A 22,304-nucleotide genomic window follows, 5' to 3' on the forward strand; every position below is an offset into this window, starting at 1 on the left:
GATTGGCCTACCTAGAGAGCCTTTGGGCCTCATTCTTGGGGTGCTTGGGCCCTCCGCAAACTCTCTTCCCCAGCCAGGTAGGATGTCTGCCTTCCTCCCTAGGCTAGCCTTTCCATTGAGGGCACCCTTGAAGGGGAAGGTAATCTCCAGAGGCTATCCTGGCAGGATGTGGAGGACCCCAGCATCTGAAGAGTTTCCCTAGGAAAGCCAGTCCTTTGGAGTTACCCTTGAAAGGACTCCTTCCTTGGAGGAAGACAGGTATCCTGACAGGCTGGGGGAGCAGGCCTGGCGAGGGCCCCAGCACCCCGAGGGTAGGGCTTAAAGACTCTCTAGGCAAGCCAGTTCCTTGGAGGCAACGTTGAATGGAAGGGTCCTCCCCAAGGTTGCTTCCTCATATGCAGGCAGGTATCCTGCCAGGCTGGGGTAGCAGGTATGGGGAGGGCCCCAGTACCCCAAGGGTTGAGTCCATAGTCTCCTAAGGCAATTCAGTCCTTTTGGGGGGCACCCTTGGATGGGAATGTCCTCCCCAGAGGCTGCTTCTCTGGAGGAAGGCAGGTATCCTACCTGGCTGGGGAAGGGGGTTTGTGGAGGGCCCAAGCACCCCAAGAATGAAGTCCAAAGGCTCCCTAGGTAGGCCAATCTCTTAAGGGCACCCTTGAAAAGGAAGGTCCTTCCCAGAGGCTGCTTTCCTGAAGGAAGGCAAGCTCCTGCGAGGCTTGGGATGCAGGTCTGAGGAGTGCCCCTGTACCCTAAGGATAGGGCTCAAAGGCTCCCTAGGTGAGCCAGTCCCTTAGAGGTACCCTCAAGGGAAGGATCTTCTCCAGGGGCTGCTTCTATGGAGGAAGGCAGGAAACCTGCCTGGCTGGGGAAGTGGGTCTGAAAGGCTCCCTAGGCAAGCTAGTCCCTTGGGGACACCCATGAAGGGGCGGGTCCTTCCCAGAGGCTGCTTCCCTTGAGGAAGACAGGTATCCTGCCAGGCTTTGGAAGAAGGCCTGTGGAGGGCCTCAGCGTCTCAATGGTAGGGCTAAAAGGCTTCCTAAGGCTCCCTAGGCAAGCCAGTTTCTTAGAGGCACCCTTGAAAGGGAAGGGTTCTCCCCAGAGGCTGCTTCCCTGGAGGAATTACAAATAACAAAACAAAATGAAGGAAAAGTACAAGCTTCCAAGGTCGTTTTAAGTGTGGACTTAGACTAATACTTTATTTTCATGGGTCTAGGGAGGGAAGCAAAAATTATGTCTACTTAAAGGAAAGCCTAACACAAAGGAGCCTGTGATACTGTTAGCTACCACCTGGTGATCTTATTGATGAAGTCAGTCACTATGGACAGCCCATAATGTAGCAGGGAAAGAGTGTTACATCCTTAGTTCCTGTCTAAAGAACCTTGAAAAGTAAACTACAGAGGCATAGAGTGCCGAGCTCCACTTTGTGTATTATTGGTAAATGATAGGGTTGCATTGTCACACATGATAAGAGACCATGTGACACATGACTATGTGACACATGAAGGAAGGGCAGACCTAAAGGGACTATTTTGAACACTAGATGGTTGTCGTGGTTTTACTGTTTTGCTCACCAATCACAGGTTTTTGCTGTAACAACTAAGAGAATAGCACTACAGCCCCTTAGAAGTATGTTGGTGAGATAGACCTGAAAGTGAAGTTGAAATGGGACACTTTCATATTATCTGTTGTACTGAAGACAACCATGGAAAAACCAAGATCTGTAAGCCTTTCTGCAAAGGGAAAAAGACCATGATTTATTGCAATTGACATGGAGGAAATACATTTGACAAGAATTCCTCATTGGCCAGTCCTTCTCCAGAAGAGGCTGCCCTTAGATCTGAGAGTATCAACTGTTCAAGAAAGACCTAACATGACAGGTCTGGCATCACAAACCAAACAAATCAAATAAAAGAAATCTGGGCGAAACAGAGGGAGTGGTAAGTGTATGTAACAAAAGAATTCCAAATGAACTGAAAATTAAGATCTATTGCACTGTAATTACTGTAATTAGACCAATGATGTATGTTTCAGTGACATGGGTATTAAGAAGGAAGGAAGAACAGAAGAAGCTGGAGTGAACAGAAATGAGGGTGCTGAGGTGGATTTAGAGGGACTTTTTGAGTGAGAGGTTGAAAAATGAAGACGTTAGGAAAAGTGCCGGGGCGGTGAAGATTACTGGAATAATAAGAGAGTTGAGACTGAGCTGATAAGAGTGAGGAAGGAGTGAAGAGGGCTTTGGTGGAACCTGTTAGGGGTATAAAGTCATGAAGGAGGCAAAGGATTAGAGTGATAAAGTGAAGGATGATTTGGAGATGAAGGGTTAGGTGGAGGAAAGTGTTTTTGATATGGATAGTTGGAAAAGATTCGTTAAGGCAACCGACCCTTTAGCCTAGATAGGGATAGCTGTCGGGATAAGATAAAGACTTATACAAATCAAACTTTTCCTTTCATTCATCATTCATATTGACGATCTTACTTCAGTCTTTGAATAAATTTCAACATATAGAATGCAGAATACCCACTAATAGCCCTTCCACGAAAACAGAGATAAGAAATAGGATTGTTGAAGTATATAAGTTAAGAGTTTTGATAAAAAAAAAAAACAGTATTCTGATGTTAAAAATCACGTTTCATAGTCGGAAAACCCCAGATTTACACTGATGGCAGACATTCACATGAGATAAATTGCATAGGCGCCAGGAAGATATTCGCAGGACTGTGGGAGTATGAGAAAATAACACTTAATTATGCATCTTTCTGGGAATCCACACAACAGGGAAGCTTTTGTTCGTGATAAGCATTCTCTTTCTCTAGGTTTGTCTATTTCGCTTTTTCCTATCAAACAAATATATATATATTATTAATTTATTATCAAATATATATATATATATATATATATATATATATATATATATCTATATATATATATATATATATATATATATCTATATATATATTATATATATATATATATATATATATATATATATATATGTGTGTGTGTGTGTGTCATATCACTTTACCGTGATTCATATACATACATCGAGCTACAAATGACCTTTAATATCTAATTCGCTCTACCTCGTAATTAACATATTTTTATTTATGTCAACCGAAGGGGAATTTTTTAGTCGATAAGAAATTGTCAGCTCATGGGCGCGCGAATCATCGAACCAACAAATTCAGGAAGCGGTGGTGGTGTAGCCTGAGGCTTCCCTGTGCTTCCAGAATTTGTTGGTTCAATGGTTCGCGCCCATGAGCCGACAAATTCCGTATTGACTAAAAAAATCCCTTTCAGTTAACATATATTAAAATATATCAATTCCAAGGTAGAGTGAATTAGATATTAAAGGACATTTGTAACTCGATGTATGTATAATATATATATATATATATATATATATATATATATATATATATATATATATATATATATATATATATATATATATATATATATATATATATATATATATATTATAAATAGACACACGCACATACATGTGTGTGTTTATGCTAGTATGTATATATATATATATATATATATATATATATATATATATATATATATATATATATATATATATATATATGTATATATATACACACACAAACACACACACACACACACATATATATATATATATATATATATACATATATATATATATATATATATATATATATACATATATATATATATATATATATATATATATATATATATATATATATTATATATGTGTGTGTGTGTGTGTGTCTACGTGCGTGTAGGTGTTTGTCTGGGGTAGCTGAAAGATGAAGAGCGAAGGCAATTGTTTCTTGTGTCTGGACGACTGTGGGAAAAAGAGGTTTGAGGATGGTAGGGACATGGATGTGGCAGAAAAAAAATTGTGGCAACAGGTGCATAGTTGTATATGGTCCATAAATGGGAAAGAATGAGGGGGACATAGCGTGCTTTTGAAGGGTCTGCATCTTTGGCTGGCTGGATTTGGAAAATATGGTAAATGTGCCTGTGACTGGTGATATAATTGGAAAGGTATGTGACTGAGAAAGAGGTGGAGATGTTGACAGGTATGGAGTACGTGAAATAAATGAAAGACAAGAGTTTTGTAACCCTGTGTTTGGAGTAATTTCGAAATATGTTATTCCCGAAAAATATTTTTCAGTATTTCTGGGAATCGAAAATGTGGGAGATGCGTGTGAAAATAAATTTTAGCAAAGAGTAGATGAAAGTTTACTTATAAATGCCTTGTCTAAAGAGAGGCATATCTGCAGACTGCAATAACTACAGCCCAGTTTCTATTCCCTCTGTTCTCTCCAAAGTTGCTGAAAAACTTATTTTTAAGTCACTACATAAGTATGTGGAATCTAAAGGGCTGTTAGATGGCAATCAATATGCAGATAGGAAGCAGTTAGGTACCTGCGATGCTTTTCTAGACTTGGCATACCATTTGCCAGAGAACTTTGATAAGGATTTTAATCGTAGAATAATCCAGATAGATTTTAGTGCTGCTTTTGATGTAGCAAATTACAAGGCACTTATTCTTAAACTTTTGAATCTTGGAGTGGGTGAATATGTTTTATGATTAACTCAAGATTTCCTTACAGATAGGCTGCAGCGAGTTGCTGTTGATGGGATCTTTAGCGAAACAAGAGTTATTGTTTCTGGAGTTCCACAGGGTAGTGTTCTTGGTCCACTGTTATTTTTAGTGTATACAAGTGATATAGTTGTTGGCCTGGAAAACTTGATTGTTCAGTATGCCAATGATGGAAATGAAGCTGCCCTCAGCCTCAATCGAGACTTGGACCGGACCAGTGAATAGTGTGGTCGGTGGGGTATACGGCTGAATTGCAGTAAAACAAAAACACTATTGATCAGCAGATTTTCCACCCTACCATCCTCTTCAGGTGGATGGGACTGTCGAATAAGTCTGAAGCTTTGACTACTCTTGGTGTAACTTTTAAATTACATCTTACTTTCGAGGAACATCTAATGAAAGCTTCAGCAAATGCCACACGAAAGTTAGGTATTGTTTGTAAGGCCTCATATATTTTTATAACTGATAAAATGAGTGCAGCGTGTTATGGGTTATTTGTGCTTCCTTTACTAAAATACTGTTCTCCGGTGTGGATGTCTGCTTCTGCCAAAGATTCATCTCTTTTAGTTATAGTGGTAGGTTTCTGTCTCCTAAATTAGTAGTTATGACTTGAATCATCGACTTATTGTTTGTCACCTTTTCATAAGTTGTATTTCAACAGTGATTTTTCACGGTAACAACTGATCCCTGATCCCCTTTTCCTGCCGAGAGCATCCAGATTAGTTGAACAGCAGTACCAATATGCAGTAATGTCTGGCTGTCGAACGTCTCAGTTCGACAGGGCCTCTCTTCTCCACAAATGGAACTTGCATTTTTCTGTAACTTCTTTGGAATAAACTCCCTATTCTTTGGAAGCTTGAATTTCAAGTTAGTGGCCCCTGTGGGTTTGTTCCATATGAATAGGGTTAATCTGATTAATAATAATAAGAGCAATTTTGTCTGGGTACTCGCAGGTGCGGCAATGGCACCGGGGGAAAAACCGAGGATGCCCGCAGTTTCGGCGGGTCGAGAAGATATCTGGTGTCCCCTGGGTGAGGCAAAGGAGGCCGCGACGTCGGATGGATGTTTCTGAACGCCGCCTGAATTTTGTGTTGGCTGACCAGCACCCAGCTACCCGTCCTCGAAATAAACGCCAAAACACGCTGGGAAGCAGTGCCGTGATTAGTCCGTTAATGGCGTTGGTGTCGTCCTCGCAGTGGAGTTTTCAGAGACCTAAACTGTGGTGCCGTATTGAGTCCATTAAAGATTCTCTGAAGGTGAGCGGCCGTAATTAGTCCGTTAAAGGCTGGGCCTAAACTGCTGTGTCACCAACTCCGGGAGGTCACCAGTTGTGAGGACCAGAGATTAAGACAGGTAGCTGGGTACTGATGATTTATTTACAGACAAACTGGGTTGACATAGACAGGTGCGGACGGATAAGTAGTGCAGTCTCGCACCGCGAACAGAAATGACTCTGAGACAGTAAATTTGTGTTTTCTTACAGACATACATTAAGATATATTAAGGCGTACAAATAATGGAATTGCATGTGTTATACATCGGCGGAAAGGGCGCGGAACGCTCTATCGGATGGAAGTAAGAACAACGCGACTTGATGATTGGGTTCAATGAAAATAGGGAAAAAAGCGTTGTCCTTACAAGTGCTACTGTGAAACCCCAGTAAAATATAAAACCCTTATATGAAGAACCCGGCATTTACAGAAATGAGTCTCTTGCACAGTTATGGCAAATCATAAAAAAAAAAAAAAAAAAAAAAAAAATGTTATCAGCAGCTCTTCATTGTTGATACTTTGGGATTTGGGATAGGTGATTGACACTGACACCTGGAACAAGTGAGAGGTGGGACACAACTTCTTGTGTCGCCTAATTCTGCAAATTAAGGATGCACTGCAATTCTCAAACGAAAAACGCGATTAACATAATTGGAATATTGCGTAAGACAGAACATGTAAGTTACTTAACACTGTTATGAGTTAGCAATATAAATGAACACTTCTAGTTACAAGTCCCAAATATTTTCTCTCTTCACTTCTTCTCTTGTTTTTGCATCTTGGCGCTGGCTTCCTTTTGGGTTGGTCTGGAAAGAAATTCGCAATACACCTGGTGTGGAAAAATTGGACAATAGGAGTCATTTAGCTATACGAGAGGGGGAGTTTTCTGGTGGGCAGAGCGAAATAGGATAAGCGCCGTGTCCAATTGTTAATTATCAAGGAAAGGGAAAGATGTGGTTTCTGTGAGTTGATGTGGGTGGTCTAGATTCTTATGGGGAGTGAGGAAAAATATTGTACTTATTTTATGTGATTTATTAATGCTGAGAGCTTCAACGTGCATCTCGTGTATGCATGTTACAAATATATATATATATATATATATATATATATATATATATATATATATATATATATATGTATATATATGTGTATCTATATCATATATATATATATATATATATATATATATAATATATACTATATATATATATAGATATAATATATATAATATATATATATATATATATATACAGACATACAGGGTGTTTCGAAATTAGAGTCTCCCCCTCTGCAGCATAAACTAAAATTGATATGGACAAAAACAAAAATAATTCGGAACAGGTATTTATTTAAGTTTCTCTCTGAGTATTTAATACTTTGTGTGGCCTCCATCTCCCTGTACCACAGTCTGTATTCTTGAGGGGTATGATTTCAGCAAATTGCAAAAAAGCTGAGACTCAAACTCCATTTCCCAGAGCGCTTTGGTCACCTCTCTTCACAGGTCGTCGAGGCTTGGTATACCATCATAGTTCACTGTGTGCACTTCATCATGGTCCTTTAAGATACTACCAATGTTTTTCACACATTAAGGTCAGGGAAGCTACCTAGAAATTCACTTGACGAGAAGAAATCGATTCCACTGTTTCGAAGCAGCTCCTGTGTCTGAAGAGCCTTGAAACATGGTGCCTTATCATGCAAAATTGTGACTTCTTCAACAGATAACACATTTTCCCGTTTGCCCTCTCAAAAAAAAAAAATCTCCTCTCTTCTCTCTCTCTCTCTCTCTCTCTCTCTCTCTCTCTCTCTCTCTCTCTCTCTCTCTCTCTCAGTATGGCGTCGAACGAATGAAGGTCGTAGTCATTAAAGTTTATGAATGCAAGAGATGAAATTAACATATTTGCGCAACGGGTAATCCCGCGTGAGTCGGACAAGACTGAAGATGAGCGGCACCAAATCAGTGTGAAACACTCTAGAGGAAGACGCACTTCAGGGGACATGATGGACGAGGCTCGAACACGCACAGTTACCATTTTTCTCCTGTTTCTCTTGAATATTGTCATAGGTGGTTCGTCCCCAACTCTCAGTCCTGTCACTGAAAACCAGTGTGCTCTTTATACATTGCCCTTGGAACTGGTTGAGGGACTGCTGTCATTCTCCAACGCAACTTCAACCCGTCTTGAAAGCTTAATTCAGGCTGTGAATCAACGTCGAAGTGGCGACGACGTCTTATCTGGTAAAGGTTTGTCTCCTGTTTGCTTACGTGGCTAAACATTCTGCTTCCAACGATACTTGGAAGGTTTTTGGTAGGTATATATCTATCATTTTTCCCAGGGATGAGAGAACTTTCGAACTACATCTGCCTGTCTCATATTTTTACGAATTTCAGTAATGAGAGAAGTAATAACAAGGAAGAGATGTAAAGCGTGAAGTTGTGGACTAAGGGGAGCAGTAGAGGATGAAGTTTTGAGTAGATAATATCTACAGAGTTCCGTGTTGAGCAAAACTGTAGCAATTTGGACGGGAATTTTGACAAATCTGTGAAAAAGTTCCTCATCAAAAATTTCGGAATGTATTAAGTTATTTATTTACCTGGAAAAGATTGATCTGTTGCCGAGGATCTCAAAACGGTCACATGATTTTCAGCAGCTGGCTGAAAATCATAGGACCTGTCTGAGCTGAAGAAAGACACGTAAAAAAGAAATTCAGGCTTTCAAAACTAAAGATCATCTCAGGAACTTGTGTCTCTGGTCACTGCTGAAACTTTAAAACACAGCATGCTACTCATTATGAATTGATATGTTTAATTTTTTCTCACGTGACGACTAGATATTAATCGATTTTCGTTTCTATAGATTCTCCAAGTTTGGATATATTTTCAAAGTTGCTCGTTCTGCTGCTGGAAAAGATAGAGAAAGAACAAGACAGGTTCAGGGAAGAGGTTGCAACAGTGAGCGAATCTTTAAAATGGAAGTCTCCCATGGAGGACGCTGTGTTGGCGACTTTGAATCAGATGCATCAGGATATCAAGGGTTTGCAGGCCCAGTCTAAGCTTTCCTCTCCTGAGCACTCAGTGAACTCTTCCCGACAGACCTGTCTTCGCTCCCCTGATAGGTAAGCACGAGTTGTCTCTTACCTTGTTCTGCAGTTTTGGTACCGATCGTTAATTGAGTCAAAGAAACTCAAAATGTTCAAGTGAATGAATTAAGAACTATGTTCATTAAAAGACTATTGCTCTTATGTTAAAAAATTGTTGTTGTTTTTGCTTTTGCGGGAATAAGAAGGAAGTGAAATTGTAGAGCAATTCCATCCCTGAGTGGTTCCAAAATTATTGTCTACAGACTTTACAGAAATCGAAGTAAGGGAATGAGAAACTACATAACCTAATAAATAGCAAATAGGTACATCAATATAGGAACGCAACAGAATCGCAGAAAGAGAGTTAAATGAGGGTTTAACTACGTAATAAGGTTCTAAAAGTTAGGGAGAACAAAATCAGGGAAGAATTCCAAAGTTTGACAGTTGAAGGAAAAAGTTCCTTAATCATGTTTCCAAGTTACCGGTTTCCTCAAAGTAAATATGAGAAGGGGGCATAGGGGTATTACAGGACGCCTGGACGATAGAGAGAGCGGAGGAATTCATCTGTTGAGCTTAGGTGAGATTTGTTGAAACATGGTCAAGATTGTACGGGTTTATTAGCCAACAGATTTTTCTAAGATAGAGAGGAATTGCCTCGTCACTTACCTTATGTGACAACAGCAGTACCACCTGTAACAGATACAGAAGTCAGGAAGGATCAAGTGATGAGGTGAGAGTGCCCTCGTCAATCAAACAATCAGACTAACGATTGTCTGAATGCTGTCTGTATCGTTCGCAAAAACTTTGTGTATGAGCTTGCCTGAATGCAAAAGTGGGCGGAGTTTCGTGGTGTGAATGTGGGAATAATATCAGCAGGAATCTGTCACAATCAGATTGGTGGCTTGCAACTTATGCCTGTCTGTCATACATGAGTTGTTCAATGTATGTGTTTGTCTGCCCATATAACGCTATCGCGCACTTCTCTTTTAGAGATGATGCCATGTCTTCCTGAGACAAATCTTTGCCTAGACTGAAATCGGTGCGGAGATCGTTTGTACTGCCTGCATAGTTTGTGCATTTGTCGATAATGACAATCGTTCAGTGTATGGGTCCCTTTAGACTTGGTTCTACCGAGGGAGACACTTAATATAAGTGGGTAAAGCTCCAAGCAAGGACGAATCAGTTAATTTCTTTCATACTCTGTGAATATTTTTCGTAAATTGACTATCCATCTACGTGCATTAGGACTTGATAAATTGATTTGTTTAGTAACTGTTGCATTTTGCGCTTGGACTGAATTCTAGACCCTGTTGTTATGGGTCGATGGCAAGGTCATAAGGACAAAACTGCTATTACCCGGTAGAGGGATTGAAGAGACAAGGCCAGATTTGGAGTTATATTACAAAATTAAAATTTACGACCACAATAACGATTCTCCGTACATAATGTTAACTACGTAAGACTCAAAGAGGCAAGAATCAGAATGATTATTTCACAACATAAGAAAGTTAGGTATCACGTGGTCGGCATGAAAATTCTAAGTTCCTAAAGGGGACAATTAACACAATTTACAAAAGATTCATCTACAAAACCCACGTTAATTAAATATTAATCAAACCTTCAATACAATTAGCACAATATTTTAAAAGTAAACACAGTAACTAAGCGGATGAACCACGATAGTTTAACTCACATACACATCCCCAGAACAATAACCGGCTTAATCAGAAGAGAGTATTTAATCGCCTTACCTGCGAGTTAGATGCCTCAGGAAAGAATGAGTCCTGGGCTAGTGACTGCTCACTCTACACTTTGGAAATTAGAAAGCTATTCAATTATTAAGATTCGACTTAAGTTTCATGAAATGGTAGCAAATTCAGACAACTCCCAAGAGTTTTCTCTAACTTTGGCATTTTCACCCAGAGCAATTCCTTTGTTTCCCAAATCGTATACATTGGATATTTTGTTCATTATTCATTAGACAAAGGTAATAATTCATCAAATAAATTCCTCTACTCTGATTAGTTTGCTCAACCACAGTTCCACAGTCGCATATCAAAATCTTGCAAACACGTAGCTGTTTCACCTGTCCCTTGACGTTCTTCTTCTTGCTAAATAACCTGACGTTGTGGAAGGTTTGTCGTTAAAAAGGGGATCCTACCTTTTTTGCGACATTCTCCACACCAGAAATGTCTGGCCGCAAGGCTGAGCATTTGGAAGTGTCAGATGGTGGGAGGTAAACTCCGTTGCTACGCGGCAGCCCGCCTGTAAGTGATAAGTGCACATCTGGTTAGAGATGCTCTACAGGAAGACATCAATTACATACAAGACATACACAGGTGATCACCTTTAAATCAAATAAAAGAAATCAACTTGTAAATGCACAACACCCTTACAACTACATTTCCAACTCTGACTCCTCCCTCACTCACTACCTGTGCTACATAGGAATAGCTGGCAGGAGGTACGGTTGGGCGAGTCTCCCTTTATTCGTACAACAACTACGTTTTCTACGGTCCTTCAGCCCTCTCCTGGCACAAACGCATTTATTATGGTCACTCTCTCTCTCCTTTACGGATTTTGTTTATTCGCACTCTTACACTTTTCCCCCTTCCATCCACACTCGCATTTTATCTCTCTCAGCCAAGGCTGGCTTGCGTTTAGGTCTAGCACTTGGCCTTTTGGTCTGATCAAGTCATCCAGACTGTGTACGACTCGTTAACGGCACATCACTTGTGTCCTTATCACTTGTGGCTTCTACTTCACTTGAGTCTTTTTCATCGTGAGCCTCCATCACCCTTTTGTTCCCCCTAGACTCTGCTTCGTTGCCATCATAGGCCCCGGTCTGTACTCGTCCCATGTCTCCGCTGTCGTCCATCCCACCGACATTCACATCAGTTCCTTCGTAGTCGCCCTTGTTTTCCTGCTTGTCGTTTGATGACGTAATTTCTAGGGGAACGAGGTGATTCATGGCTCGCAGGGTTTCTGTGTCATCATACAGCACCTTTGCAGACCTGATGATCCCATCCTCGTCTGCATATACTGCCATGATCTTGCCGAGTGGCCATGAAGCTTGCTTGGGCTGATCAGTTTTTACCAGCACTATATCGCCCATGTGGAGATTAGTCTTGGGAGTCGTGCCTCGATTGCAAGGTTGAGAGATATTCGCGTTGCCAACACTAACGAAACACTTTGAGGATATCGGTCAACCTGAGACACCGATCTCGTAACTTTTGAGTTGTCAGCGTTTTGTTCAAATCCTCGGGAGGGAGCGATGGCGCCATCAGCTTAATCATGCATCTTCGTAGAAGATGGGAGGGGATGAGGACCTCATCCTTGTGTTCATCCCCTGCATACATGAGAGGCCTATTATTGACCACTGCCTCGGCTTCCTTCACCAATGTTTGTACTTGCTCCTTGGGGAAGGACTTCCTCTGGAAGTTTGTGTTTAGTGTGTGCTTCTCCACTCCAATGAAATGGCCGAAGAATCCTTTCCTTCCATGGTGCTTGGGGCGTCTGAAAACCCCAGTGTATGCCCTTCTTTCTCAGGAACTGCAGGATCTCGTCCTCTTCGTACAGCCCCTGTAGAAAGCTGCTGGCTGCTCTAAAGGTCTGATGGTTATCTGATACAACCATCGCTGGGGTCCCGTGTGCAACGCAGAAATGTCTAAACACCAGAATAAATGTGACAACCCCCAGATTTCTGCAAAATTCTAAGTACGTCGCTCAGGTGCTCATACAAGTGATGCGTAGCACATAGCCTACTCTATCAGTGGTGTGGATTGGACCCATGTGGTCCACTCCGACGTGGTAGAAGGGCTTTGTCATCATTACTCTTTCCTTGGGTAGAGAAGGTGGTGGTGGTTGGTGCAGGAGGGGCCTGAAGGCGATTATACATGCCCTACAGGAATACACGACTTTCTTAGCTCTGACCCTCAGTCCGGGTAACCAACATTCCTGCTGAAAAACACTCATTAGCTCATTTACTACGCAATGCATGTTTACATTATGCAAGTGGGTCAAGTAACTTATGACTAATTTACTGTTTGCTGGCAGCAATACTAATCTACCTTTACAATAATCATTATTTCTAATCCTATTCTGAGTATATACATTTCCATTTATCATGCACAAATTAAGTTGCTTAAAAAATTTATTACATCTTTGGGAACCTTCATCCCTGTTTCAAGGTGGGCACAGGTACTGGCTAAGTAATGTCTCTGTTCTATCTTAGCAAGTTTCAAAAAGGGATTGCAATTCAATTTTAGAAGCTTAAGGACTAATTGCATCACAAACATTAATATTTCAAACTCAACGTTACTTCCCATTATGTCCCATATCTCGCTGGGCTCTATCATGGAAATCTCTTTCCTCAACTCTTGGAGGGCCATGGCAACAGTTACATCAGTTTGCTTTGACTTGTGGGTTTTTTCACTTGGTGGCTTTGGCTCTCCTGTACAGTGCAGATAGGGAGGGCCAGGATACCACATCTGGCTCTGCAACAGTTCCTTCAAGGTGGCTTCTCTCGATAGAATGTCAGCGGGGTTCAGTTGGGTAGGTACATATCTCAAGGTCGTGGGAGAATTCTGTAAAGATAATCTGCCCCACACAATTATTAATGAAGACATTTTTATGATCTTGTTTATCATTTACTCAAGTAGTGACAACTTTACTATCAGTCTATAGGAAGATCTGTATCAGATTTATTAGTGATGTCAAATGCTTTCCTAACCTGCAACCCACTAATAGGGTCAAGAGCTCTAATTTGGGCATAGTTAACTACATTATTTTTCACGTGCCACTCTCAATTTGCTAGTTAGGAGACTAGTTGTCCCATCCCCCTGGCGTACGTAAGCAACTGCCCCATAGAAGCATCAGAAAAAATGTCCAATTCGTAAATGCTCTGGCCTGTGACTCTTTTATATTGTAGTTGATGAACTAACTCGAATTCTAGGATCAATTGACGGGCTTCCCTTACTTTACTTGCTTCCAAAACATCGTCCCATCCCATCTTTTCTTCCCATAGCTGTTATAAGAACAGCTTTCCCTTCACAAACAAAGGAGTCACCAATCCCATCGGCTTGAAATTGGATACTAACAGGGAGAGGATTCGACGTTTTGTGGGAATCCACTCCTCGTTTAAATCCCTAATCCCTTTTCTAGGTTTCAGACTGATGGTGTTCTTAATCCTATTCCAATTCAAATCCAACACATTCAGTTGTTCGGGTTCATTCCACCCCATTTTCTGGTCAAGTTCTGGTACATTGCTAGCCCACCCCATCAACAGCATGTTGGCTCAATCTAGAATTAGTTTAATTTCTTCATAGCTCTTTTCTCTCGAAAGTTCCTATATAATTATCCACGTAAAAATTAGCAATTAAATCAGGACATCCTTCTTTCTGCAAGTGTGTCTGAAGGACTTGTTGCAGAAGAAAGGGACTGGCAGTGATACCAAACACCACGACTTGGAAGGCGAAGGTTACCGCATAATTGGGTGCCTTGCGCCAGAGGAATCGCATGAATTTGGCATCTTCGGGATCAAGCAATATTCTATGGAACGCCTTGCTAAGATCAGCCATCAGGGTATATGGACTACATCTAAATTCGATCAACAAATCATGGAAAGCTTCTACTAGATTGGGTCCAACGAGCAGACAGTCGTTTAATGATAAGCTACCTTTAGTCTTGCATGAAAAATTGAATACTATTCTTAAGGGGGTAGTCCTACTCTCCTTTTTTCACTCCAAAATGAGGCATGTAGTACCCCTCTATCTTTGGATTTTCCACTTCTCTTATGAATCCTGCCTTGATATAGGTTTTGTAAAACATTTTCATACTCTGCATGGTAATGGGGTTCCTTAGTGAACTTGGCATTAAGAGCTTCTAACTGGGCTACTGCATTTCTATAATTTACATTAGGATGTTCGTCAGAAGGAAAAGGAAGGCTCACTTGATATCCCTGGCTATTTTTTACTATGCTTTTCTTTACTCTGTTAATGGCATCACTCTCTTGAATAGTGTATTGCTCTGATGGATCGATCCCTATTCAGTCTAGCCTCCACCATTCGTCTACGTCATGCTCGGATGGAGCTAGCCTAAACACTCAAAGTGGGTGGGTGGTGTTTTTTGGCGTTTTGTAGCGGTCACTGCAGTACCTTACGAAATGGCGACATCCTGCCATGTGTGAGGAAAACCTTAAGCCCGTCTATTTTATCAGCCCCTACAACAAAATAACTAAAGTAACCTGCGCCCACAAGCACATCTACCCTCTTTGTCTGATCCCTTTTAACATCGTTGTCCACGGTATTACAGCCTTTACTATTCAAATGTTCTTTTACCTTAAGATAGCCTATGTTGTCGATGGGGACATCTACATTATCATGCACGACTAATTTTAGAGCCACTCTGCCTATTACAGGGAGATTTAATCCCTTAGCCAAAGGCGCCAAAATAAAGCTGTTGGCTCCCCGTATAGAGGAACAGTCTGATGAGGTTGTTCTTATTACAGACGCGTAAGTTTGCTGTGGCCATTGGCAACAATGTGCAAGGCAAATCTAGTGACTAATTTCTCTCTGTTTCTATTGTGTTCACGCAAGGCTTGGCTTCTTTATCTCTTACCTTGGGGTTTGTAGTGGTCTTGCAGATAGTTTTAGCGCTCGCATTTTTTTTACTGTACATGAGGTGACATGATTACCACTCGATTTGTTCGAATTACTGGCAACAGAAGTGAAAGGTGAGGTTCTAGCTACAGTTACAATTATCATAGATTTAACTGTGGTGTCTGACACTGCACAATTTGCATGTTATTCAACAGTGACACTGTTCACTGTGGTGTCCTACGTTCAAACAGTTAAAGCACCTTCACGCGTGTATTAATTGACGCTGTTTCGCGGCTACATCAAGTGACTTATCACATGTGTAGGTAGAATGATTCTCATTACAAAAGGGGCAACCTTTCATTTTTGGATTAGAACTAGTATTTACTTTAGTGTCTGTTACTTGGGGCTTGCCTTTCTGCAACACATCATCTTCGAGCATGCGGATTATGAGGTCAGTGGGTTAGAAGAATTCATCAAGGTTATAATCACATTTGCGCAAATGTTCCACCACTTTTCTATGGATTTTACTCTCTGATAATTTCTGATTTATCAAACCCATGCTCATGCCCTGACCTATATCAGCTTTACTTAACTTCTTAATTTGCTCTGCCAAAATTGTTAGTTCAAAGCAAAACTTCTTTAGCTCGACATGATTCATGGAGGGTATGAAAATATTCGCCAGCCGCCGGTGTAATATGACCAATGTCTGGTGCTCATTCCCATACTGCTTGTCAAGCAAGTCTAAAGCGATTCTGTAATTTGCTTCGGTTAAATTCAGAGACTTAATGACTCACCCAGTAGGTAAGTGAACTTTGTCACTGTCCAAGTTACTTCGACGATTCACATGGACTTCAAATAATTTTTTAAAAGAGATATACTCGCTTACTTCTCCCTCAAGCACAGGAAGAGTAACGGTTTCAATTTCGGCAAGTGTACTTGCCTATTCTGTACATTTAACATATCAATTCTGTGTAGCAATAATGAGACGGCTCTAGTAGCGTCACTTAACAATTGGCGTAGCCCAACTTCTACATTTGACTCTAGTTTGACTGCGTTCATCACATTCAGTGAACGAAGCTGCTTCTCATTGTTACGAATACTATTGACCAGATTCTGGTATACAGCTGCGGTTTGCATCTCTACAAGCTCACGCCGAGCTTCGATTACCAGGTTGGATAGGAGACCAATCGTCGCTTCAATATGAATAATAGTGGCAGCTGCCATGATTACAATTTTTTACTCTACAGAACAAGGGACCAAGACAAAAGGTTGAATGACATTAAGAAGACGGGGGCGGGGTGGGGGTGGGGGTTGTTTGCACATATAGGTCACTTGGCGCCAGAAGCCTGGACAGTGTCTCGGTGTCTAACCAAGCACCTGGAGAGGGGAAGAGGATGTCCCCTGTACAGACTCCTTCTACAGGGGTTTCAGCCCTGAAGGAATCTGGGGGCATGTTGTGAGAGGGACAAATGCTCTCATTGGCAGGCCATTCCTTCGACTCCTAGTCCTCCGTTGTTTGTGAGTGAGAGGAGTAACTCGGTCAAGTTGAGGGCTCAGCTTGAGCAGGGGCACAGCTCGGCTATGCTGAGCCCAGGCCTCTGCCCACCATGTGAGAATAATTTTTCTCTTCTCGGGGTAGTGCCCCTCCAGAACAGAGGTGCTCTCCTAGAGGTCCCCTATACTGACTCCTACAAGGGCTTCAGCTCCAAAGGGGTCTGTTGCCCATTGTAATGAATGCTCTCATCGGCAGGCTGTTTCTTCGTCTCCTTCCAGTCCTCCGTCGCATGTCTGCAAGAGGAGCGACTCAGCCGAGTAGAGGTCTCGGCTCGAGCTGGAGGCACGGCTCGGCTCGAGGTGGGGCCATGGCTTGGTTACACTGAGCCAAGGCTTCTTCCTGCCATGCGAGAACTGCTTTGCTCTTTTTGGGGAGCGCCCCTCCATAATAGAGGCATTTTCTTACATCGGTATTGCAATCATCTCCACGACTTGGTGATTGCAATTGGTTCACCTCACCTGACCGCTTGGTGGATATGACAGGTGAGAGGGCCAGGCCTTCCTCACCTGTTCCCTCGACTCCTTGGATTTCCTAAGATGTGAGTTCGAACAGATAGGAATCCATCGAGTGTTCTCAATGGTGCCATGCTCCTCAGGTTTAAGCTCCTGACTCAGCCTTAGACCGAGCAGGAAATATGCTGGAGGAGTAGAGGAAAGACCTATTGGAGGCATTCTCTTACAATCAGTATAGATGAGTTTGCTCTTCAGTTTGGTTTGGATTTATGTAGAGCTTGGTAATGCATGCCAACACCTTCTATGTAAATGGCAAGTCCCCTCCTCATGTTTTGGACCTTAGGGTCCTAACATGTAAGAAAGCAGGCACAAAATTCCTCTTTATTCTTCTTCTTAGAGCTTTGGCCTCGAAGGAGAACATTTAATTGGGGAGTACTGTTAGTTCTTTGCTGATACTTACCATCCATAATTATTTGTTCAGCTTAGTCAACTTGGCTCGGCCAGCAGCTCTGTTGATTTGAGTGCTTGAGCCTACCAAATGAACTTTCTGTTCTTGATCAGTGCAGTTCCTTGCCACGACATAGCACTCTCCTTTCCCATGTTGCAGTCCAGGTGTCATCCCACCAGACTTTCAAGTCCTGCAGAAGTGGTCATCACCTTCACCTATGCCATTGTTGTTTGATGTCTCCTTACCATCCTCTTCGATGGCTTCTCCAGCCTAAGAAGAGGAATATAGCTTCCCCACCCCCGAAGCTAAGGATCTGCATTCTCCCCGTGAGGAGGAAGCAGTTGGCCCTCCCATTGGCTCATCTTCTTCAGGAGCGGGAACTGTGATGCTGTCCCCGGAGGAGAAGTTAGCAGGAGGTTCTCTGGACAATCCTCTTTATGAGTTTTGATTACGTAGAAGACAGATGCATAATAAGATGTGGCAGGTTCTCACCAACTTTTGGGGCTTTTAACTCCACTCACCTCTCACTCACATTCACATGAACAAACCAGTTGTATGAAAAGAATGCTTTGTTTGGCAAGTAAGAACCTCTGCTCTCCCTTCAGAGGGTGTTTTTTGCCTGAGGCAAATATGCTTTCATACTCTGTGTATTGCTATCATCACCTCAAATTCAGAGAAGAGCAAGCAAAACAGTCATTTCTCCTTCCTTTTCCCTCTACTTCCTGGGTTACACCAGGATGAGTGAGGGAATAAAAGGAACTCTACGGAGTCTACTCCCCAGAGTTCGAATAAGAGGGACTAGGTTAGGATCTCACTGAACATGCGTTCTACCTGTTCAGGATGAATATCACTGAGAAGTTTGAGCACCGCCTCTCCAGTGTTCTTCGTCACTTTTTCCCTCAACCTCCTGACCTTTATGGGAGGTGTGACTCGAACAGGGAGGGCTCTGTTGAAAGTTTTTTCCACGGCTCTGCCTTGGGCCAAGCAGCATGTATGCTGGAGTGATAAAAGTGGGACCTCAGGCGTCTCATGAAGTTCTTACCCCTGGGAAAACCACACCTTGGAAGGACTCAAAGGTCCTTTACCATGAGATGTAGACATTCCGGAGATACAGAGGATCTTTATAGCTCCTTCACAGGTTCTTCCCCTACTATGCCTATGTATACTCCTACAACGTGCTTCCATATTCGGATGCTTTGATGGAGGGTTCGAGTGCACACCCAGAGGATTTAGTAACCTCTGATGGGTGCCCCTGACACGCCAGACACCTCCACTTCATGTCCTAGAGCTCGTTGCGGCATCTCCGGCCCTTTGGAACTTTAGAATGTAGGGAATCACTCTGTGGTGCTGATCAGCAACAACACCATGGTAGTGGCATATGTCAACAGGTAGGGAGGCATAGTGCCTTCTTAGCTCCAGAATTGACAATACAAGTGTAGGAGTGAGCGGTCGCTCACTTACCTTTTGTCAGCCAGATGCATTCTTCCCAAATAGAAAAAGCAATGGCAGACGAATTCAGACGCTAGAATCAGGCAAAGTGAATAGAACACGAGGTAATCAGCATTCAGCTGACCTCCTCGAACCCAGAATGAATCTGGTGGCCACCACATGGGTTCAGGTCATTCAGTATCCTGTTCTGTTGGTTCTCATTACAGAGGCACTGAGGGCACTTCCCCGTGGGAGGCCACAATCTGCTGTGTCAACCATATGTAGAGTGGTATTACCAAGCGGGGCAACCCCCCTGGCTCTTCATGCATGGAGGCGGTCCTCCAGTTCTTGTGAACAGGGGGCCCTTCCCTATTCTGAGATCGCTGGTCATGGAAGAAGAAGCTTGCCTCTCAGCCCTTAAGAATCTCACATTGAAACTCCTAAGGATCATCTTCTCTTCCCAGGGGAAGCACATGATTTCCTCGTTAGCTCCCTCCCCTGTGGTGGAGGTACTGGTTTGTAAGCCTGCACCAGGCCTACCAAATCTCTGACCAAGGGAGCGGGTACCGAGGTACCCAATCCCTCTGCTACTTCAAGGAAGCTCGCTTCCAATAATGCGACTCTGTCAGGGCCTTGGGCTGACTGAGACACCTGGATTGTTCGAGCCTCTATGGAGACACTTATGCCCTCATCAAGAAATGGATGGCTTCCTTTTCCCCTCCTTTCCAGTAAGGGCACAGGGCAAGAGACGAGCGGATATACACAGGTACACCAGTTGTCCCAGCCACTGCCTTGGCAGGTTATTGGCCCGGGAATTGAATGATACCATCGGTGTCTAACCGAACACCAGGATAGGTAAGTAGGGAGTTCCCTATACAGACTCCCTTGCCAATGCCTTCAGTCTAGAAGAAGTCTGGGACAAGTAGTACGAATGACACTGCCTTTTCTCGCAATCACTTCTATCTACTCCTAATTCCCCATTGCGAACGCGCAATAGGGGTGGCTTGACTGAGTCGAGGGCATGGCCTAATCCAGTGCTGTGCTCGACAATGCTGAACCGAATTGGGAGCTTAGCTCCTTCCTTAATATTCCAGAGGAATCTGTTGTTGCAACAGGGGCTGAAGGAGGGAGTAGGTCGAGTCAGACACCTGCACTTCCTTTTCCCTTCGGGATGTTGCCCACATGCCCTTGGACACTTTTCCATGGACTTGTGGTGGAGGCTAGACAATTTGTGTCTTGCCTGGCTCCTATAACAGGACAGGTTCACATCTCACCTTAGATGTGTGGTCGCGGATGGGAGAATGAATTTTGGTTGAATGGCCCTCTTCTTCTCTGTCCCTTGTCCTTTTTCTCTCCTTGGGCAGGCAGCAGATTGGCCACTACATGCTGGAACTGGCTACAATGCAGGTAAGTTACACAGTAGAGTGCCCATTCTATTGTCAGTAGACGATGGAAGCAACCAATCCTTCCTCTTGCAAGGAGGAGCAGGTCCCAAACGATAAGATAAACCCACTGCTTGCATTTGCCTTACTGTCTTTCACTGTCAAGTTCATCCAAGATTTTTTTTTTTCCTACGATATCCCTTGTCCATCATAGGAAAGATAGCCCAGATGCCTGATGACTGGTCTTGCAGTTCCATACTCTTATGACCAGGGAACGAATGAAGGTGAGCTAGCTCCAGTCAGCTCTCCCAACTTAAATCAGAATCCATTCTCCAATTACAAGTCTTCCTAATGTAAAGAACCAATGGCTTGCGTATTGTGTAGGAACAAATCATAGTTTTTGAAAGTAATTTGTACTTTTCTTAACTATACAAACCTCAGGTCCATTACACATTAGGCCCACCTCGTGGTACCCCTCATTCTGTTATTCCTGGGCCAAAAGCGGAATGAATATATACGCTGTGGGGGGCGGAGATTCTCCCTCCCGAATGGCAGTTCAATTACCAAACTACGTTGCTACAAAAGTCTAGCAACTGTTTCCAGTTTTGTTGAAGGTGATTCCTAATGTAAAGGACCTCAGGTTTTCTTTTGTTAGGACAAATACAATCGACTTAAAAAAATTTGTGATTTTTCCAAAGATTTTGGTTCACAATTGATATTTCATAATGAATATTCGACATTTCTTGAAATATATCAGAAATAATTTGCAGCACAAACAGGGAATGCTTGAACGTTATTGTGAATTATCAGTCGACAGAACTTTGATTCATCCGTAATACTATGATGCCTAACGTCATATCAATATTAGAAAAACAAAAATGTCTCTTCGAAGTCGGATTAGACTTTTGTACTTTTCATATGAAATTTATTTTTGTAGTTTTACTGATAAAGAAGGGACCTTCGTAATATGTTACAATAATTTGGTCTTGTTAGAACCCTTGGACCTTAGATATGAAATTATTTATGCTAGGACACTTAAGTTACACTTAGTTTTACTGTACTTGATTTTTTCCTTTTATCTTGTACACATATCAAGATACTAAAGATAATCGTGATTTAAATTGTTTCTTTATTCTGACAATGATTTACTTTAAGACGATTTAAACCTATGACATTAAATTTCCTGTTATCAATGGAGGAATAGAATAATACTATAAACAGCTCCCATCAAGTGTCATCCTGTTGGTTAATTGTTTGCTGGCTACATACAGCCTTTCATGGTTGACATTACATAGGACAGAGGTTTGGAAGTTTTATAAGGTATATTTTTGGTGTTACCAACTCCTTATTTGTTGCAGGCCGAAGGACTGCTATGAATTGTACCTGAGGGGAGAAAAAGAAAATGGCGTCTACACTATCTATCCTGACAAGTAAGTTGCCACCCAGAAGAGAATCGAAAACATTTCAGCTCTTATGGAACAAAATAATATTGT

The 22,304-nt window shown here is 42.2% G+C and overlaps 1 protein-coding gene across 4 annotated transcripts in view; it reads left to right on the forward strand.

Annotated features, from left to right (window-relative positions):
* The window catches only part of LOC135224536 (microfibril-associated glycoprotein 4-like), a 44,634-nt gene that overhangs the window by 16,686 nt on the left and 5,644 nt on the right, over nucleotides 1-22,304 (forward strand). The window contains exons 1-3 of one of the 4 annotated variants that reach the window (XM_064263607.1): nucleotides 7,797-8,105; nucleotides 8,725-8,983; nucleotides 22,170-22,241. In XM_064263607.1, coding sequence (XP_064119677.1) covers nucleotides 7,868-8,105; nucleotides 8,725-8,983; nucleotides 22,170-22,241 — 569 coding nt within the window. In that variant the 5' untranslated portion in view covers nucleotides 7,797-7,867. Of the gene's footprint in view, nucleotides 1-7,796; nucleotides 8,112-8,724; nucleotides 8,984-22,169; nucleotides 22,242-22,304 lie in introns of those variants that run through there. The other 3 variants (XM_064263606.1, XM_064263604.1, XM_064263608.1) reach the window with 3 other exon arrangements.

Source organism: Macrobrachium nipponense, chromosome 12 (assembly GCF_015104395.2).
Source record: "Macrobrachium nipponense isolate FS-2020 chromosome 12, ASM1510439v2, whole genome shotgun sequence".
Taxonomy (NCBI): Eukaryota; Metazoa; Arthropoda; class Malacostraca; order Decapoda; family Palaemonidae; genus Macrobrachium; species Macrobrachium nipponense.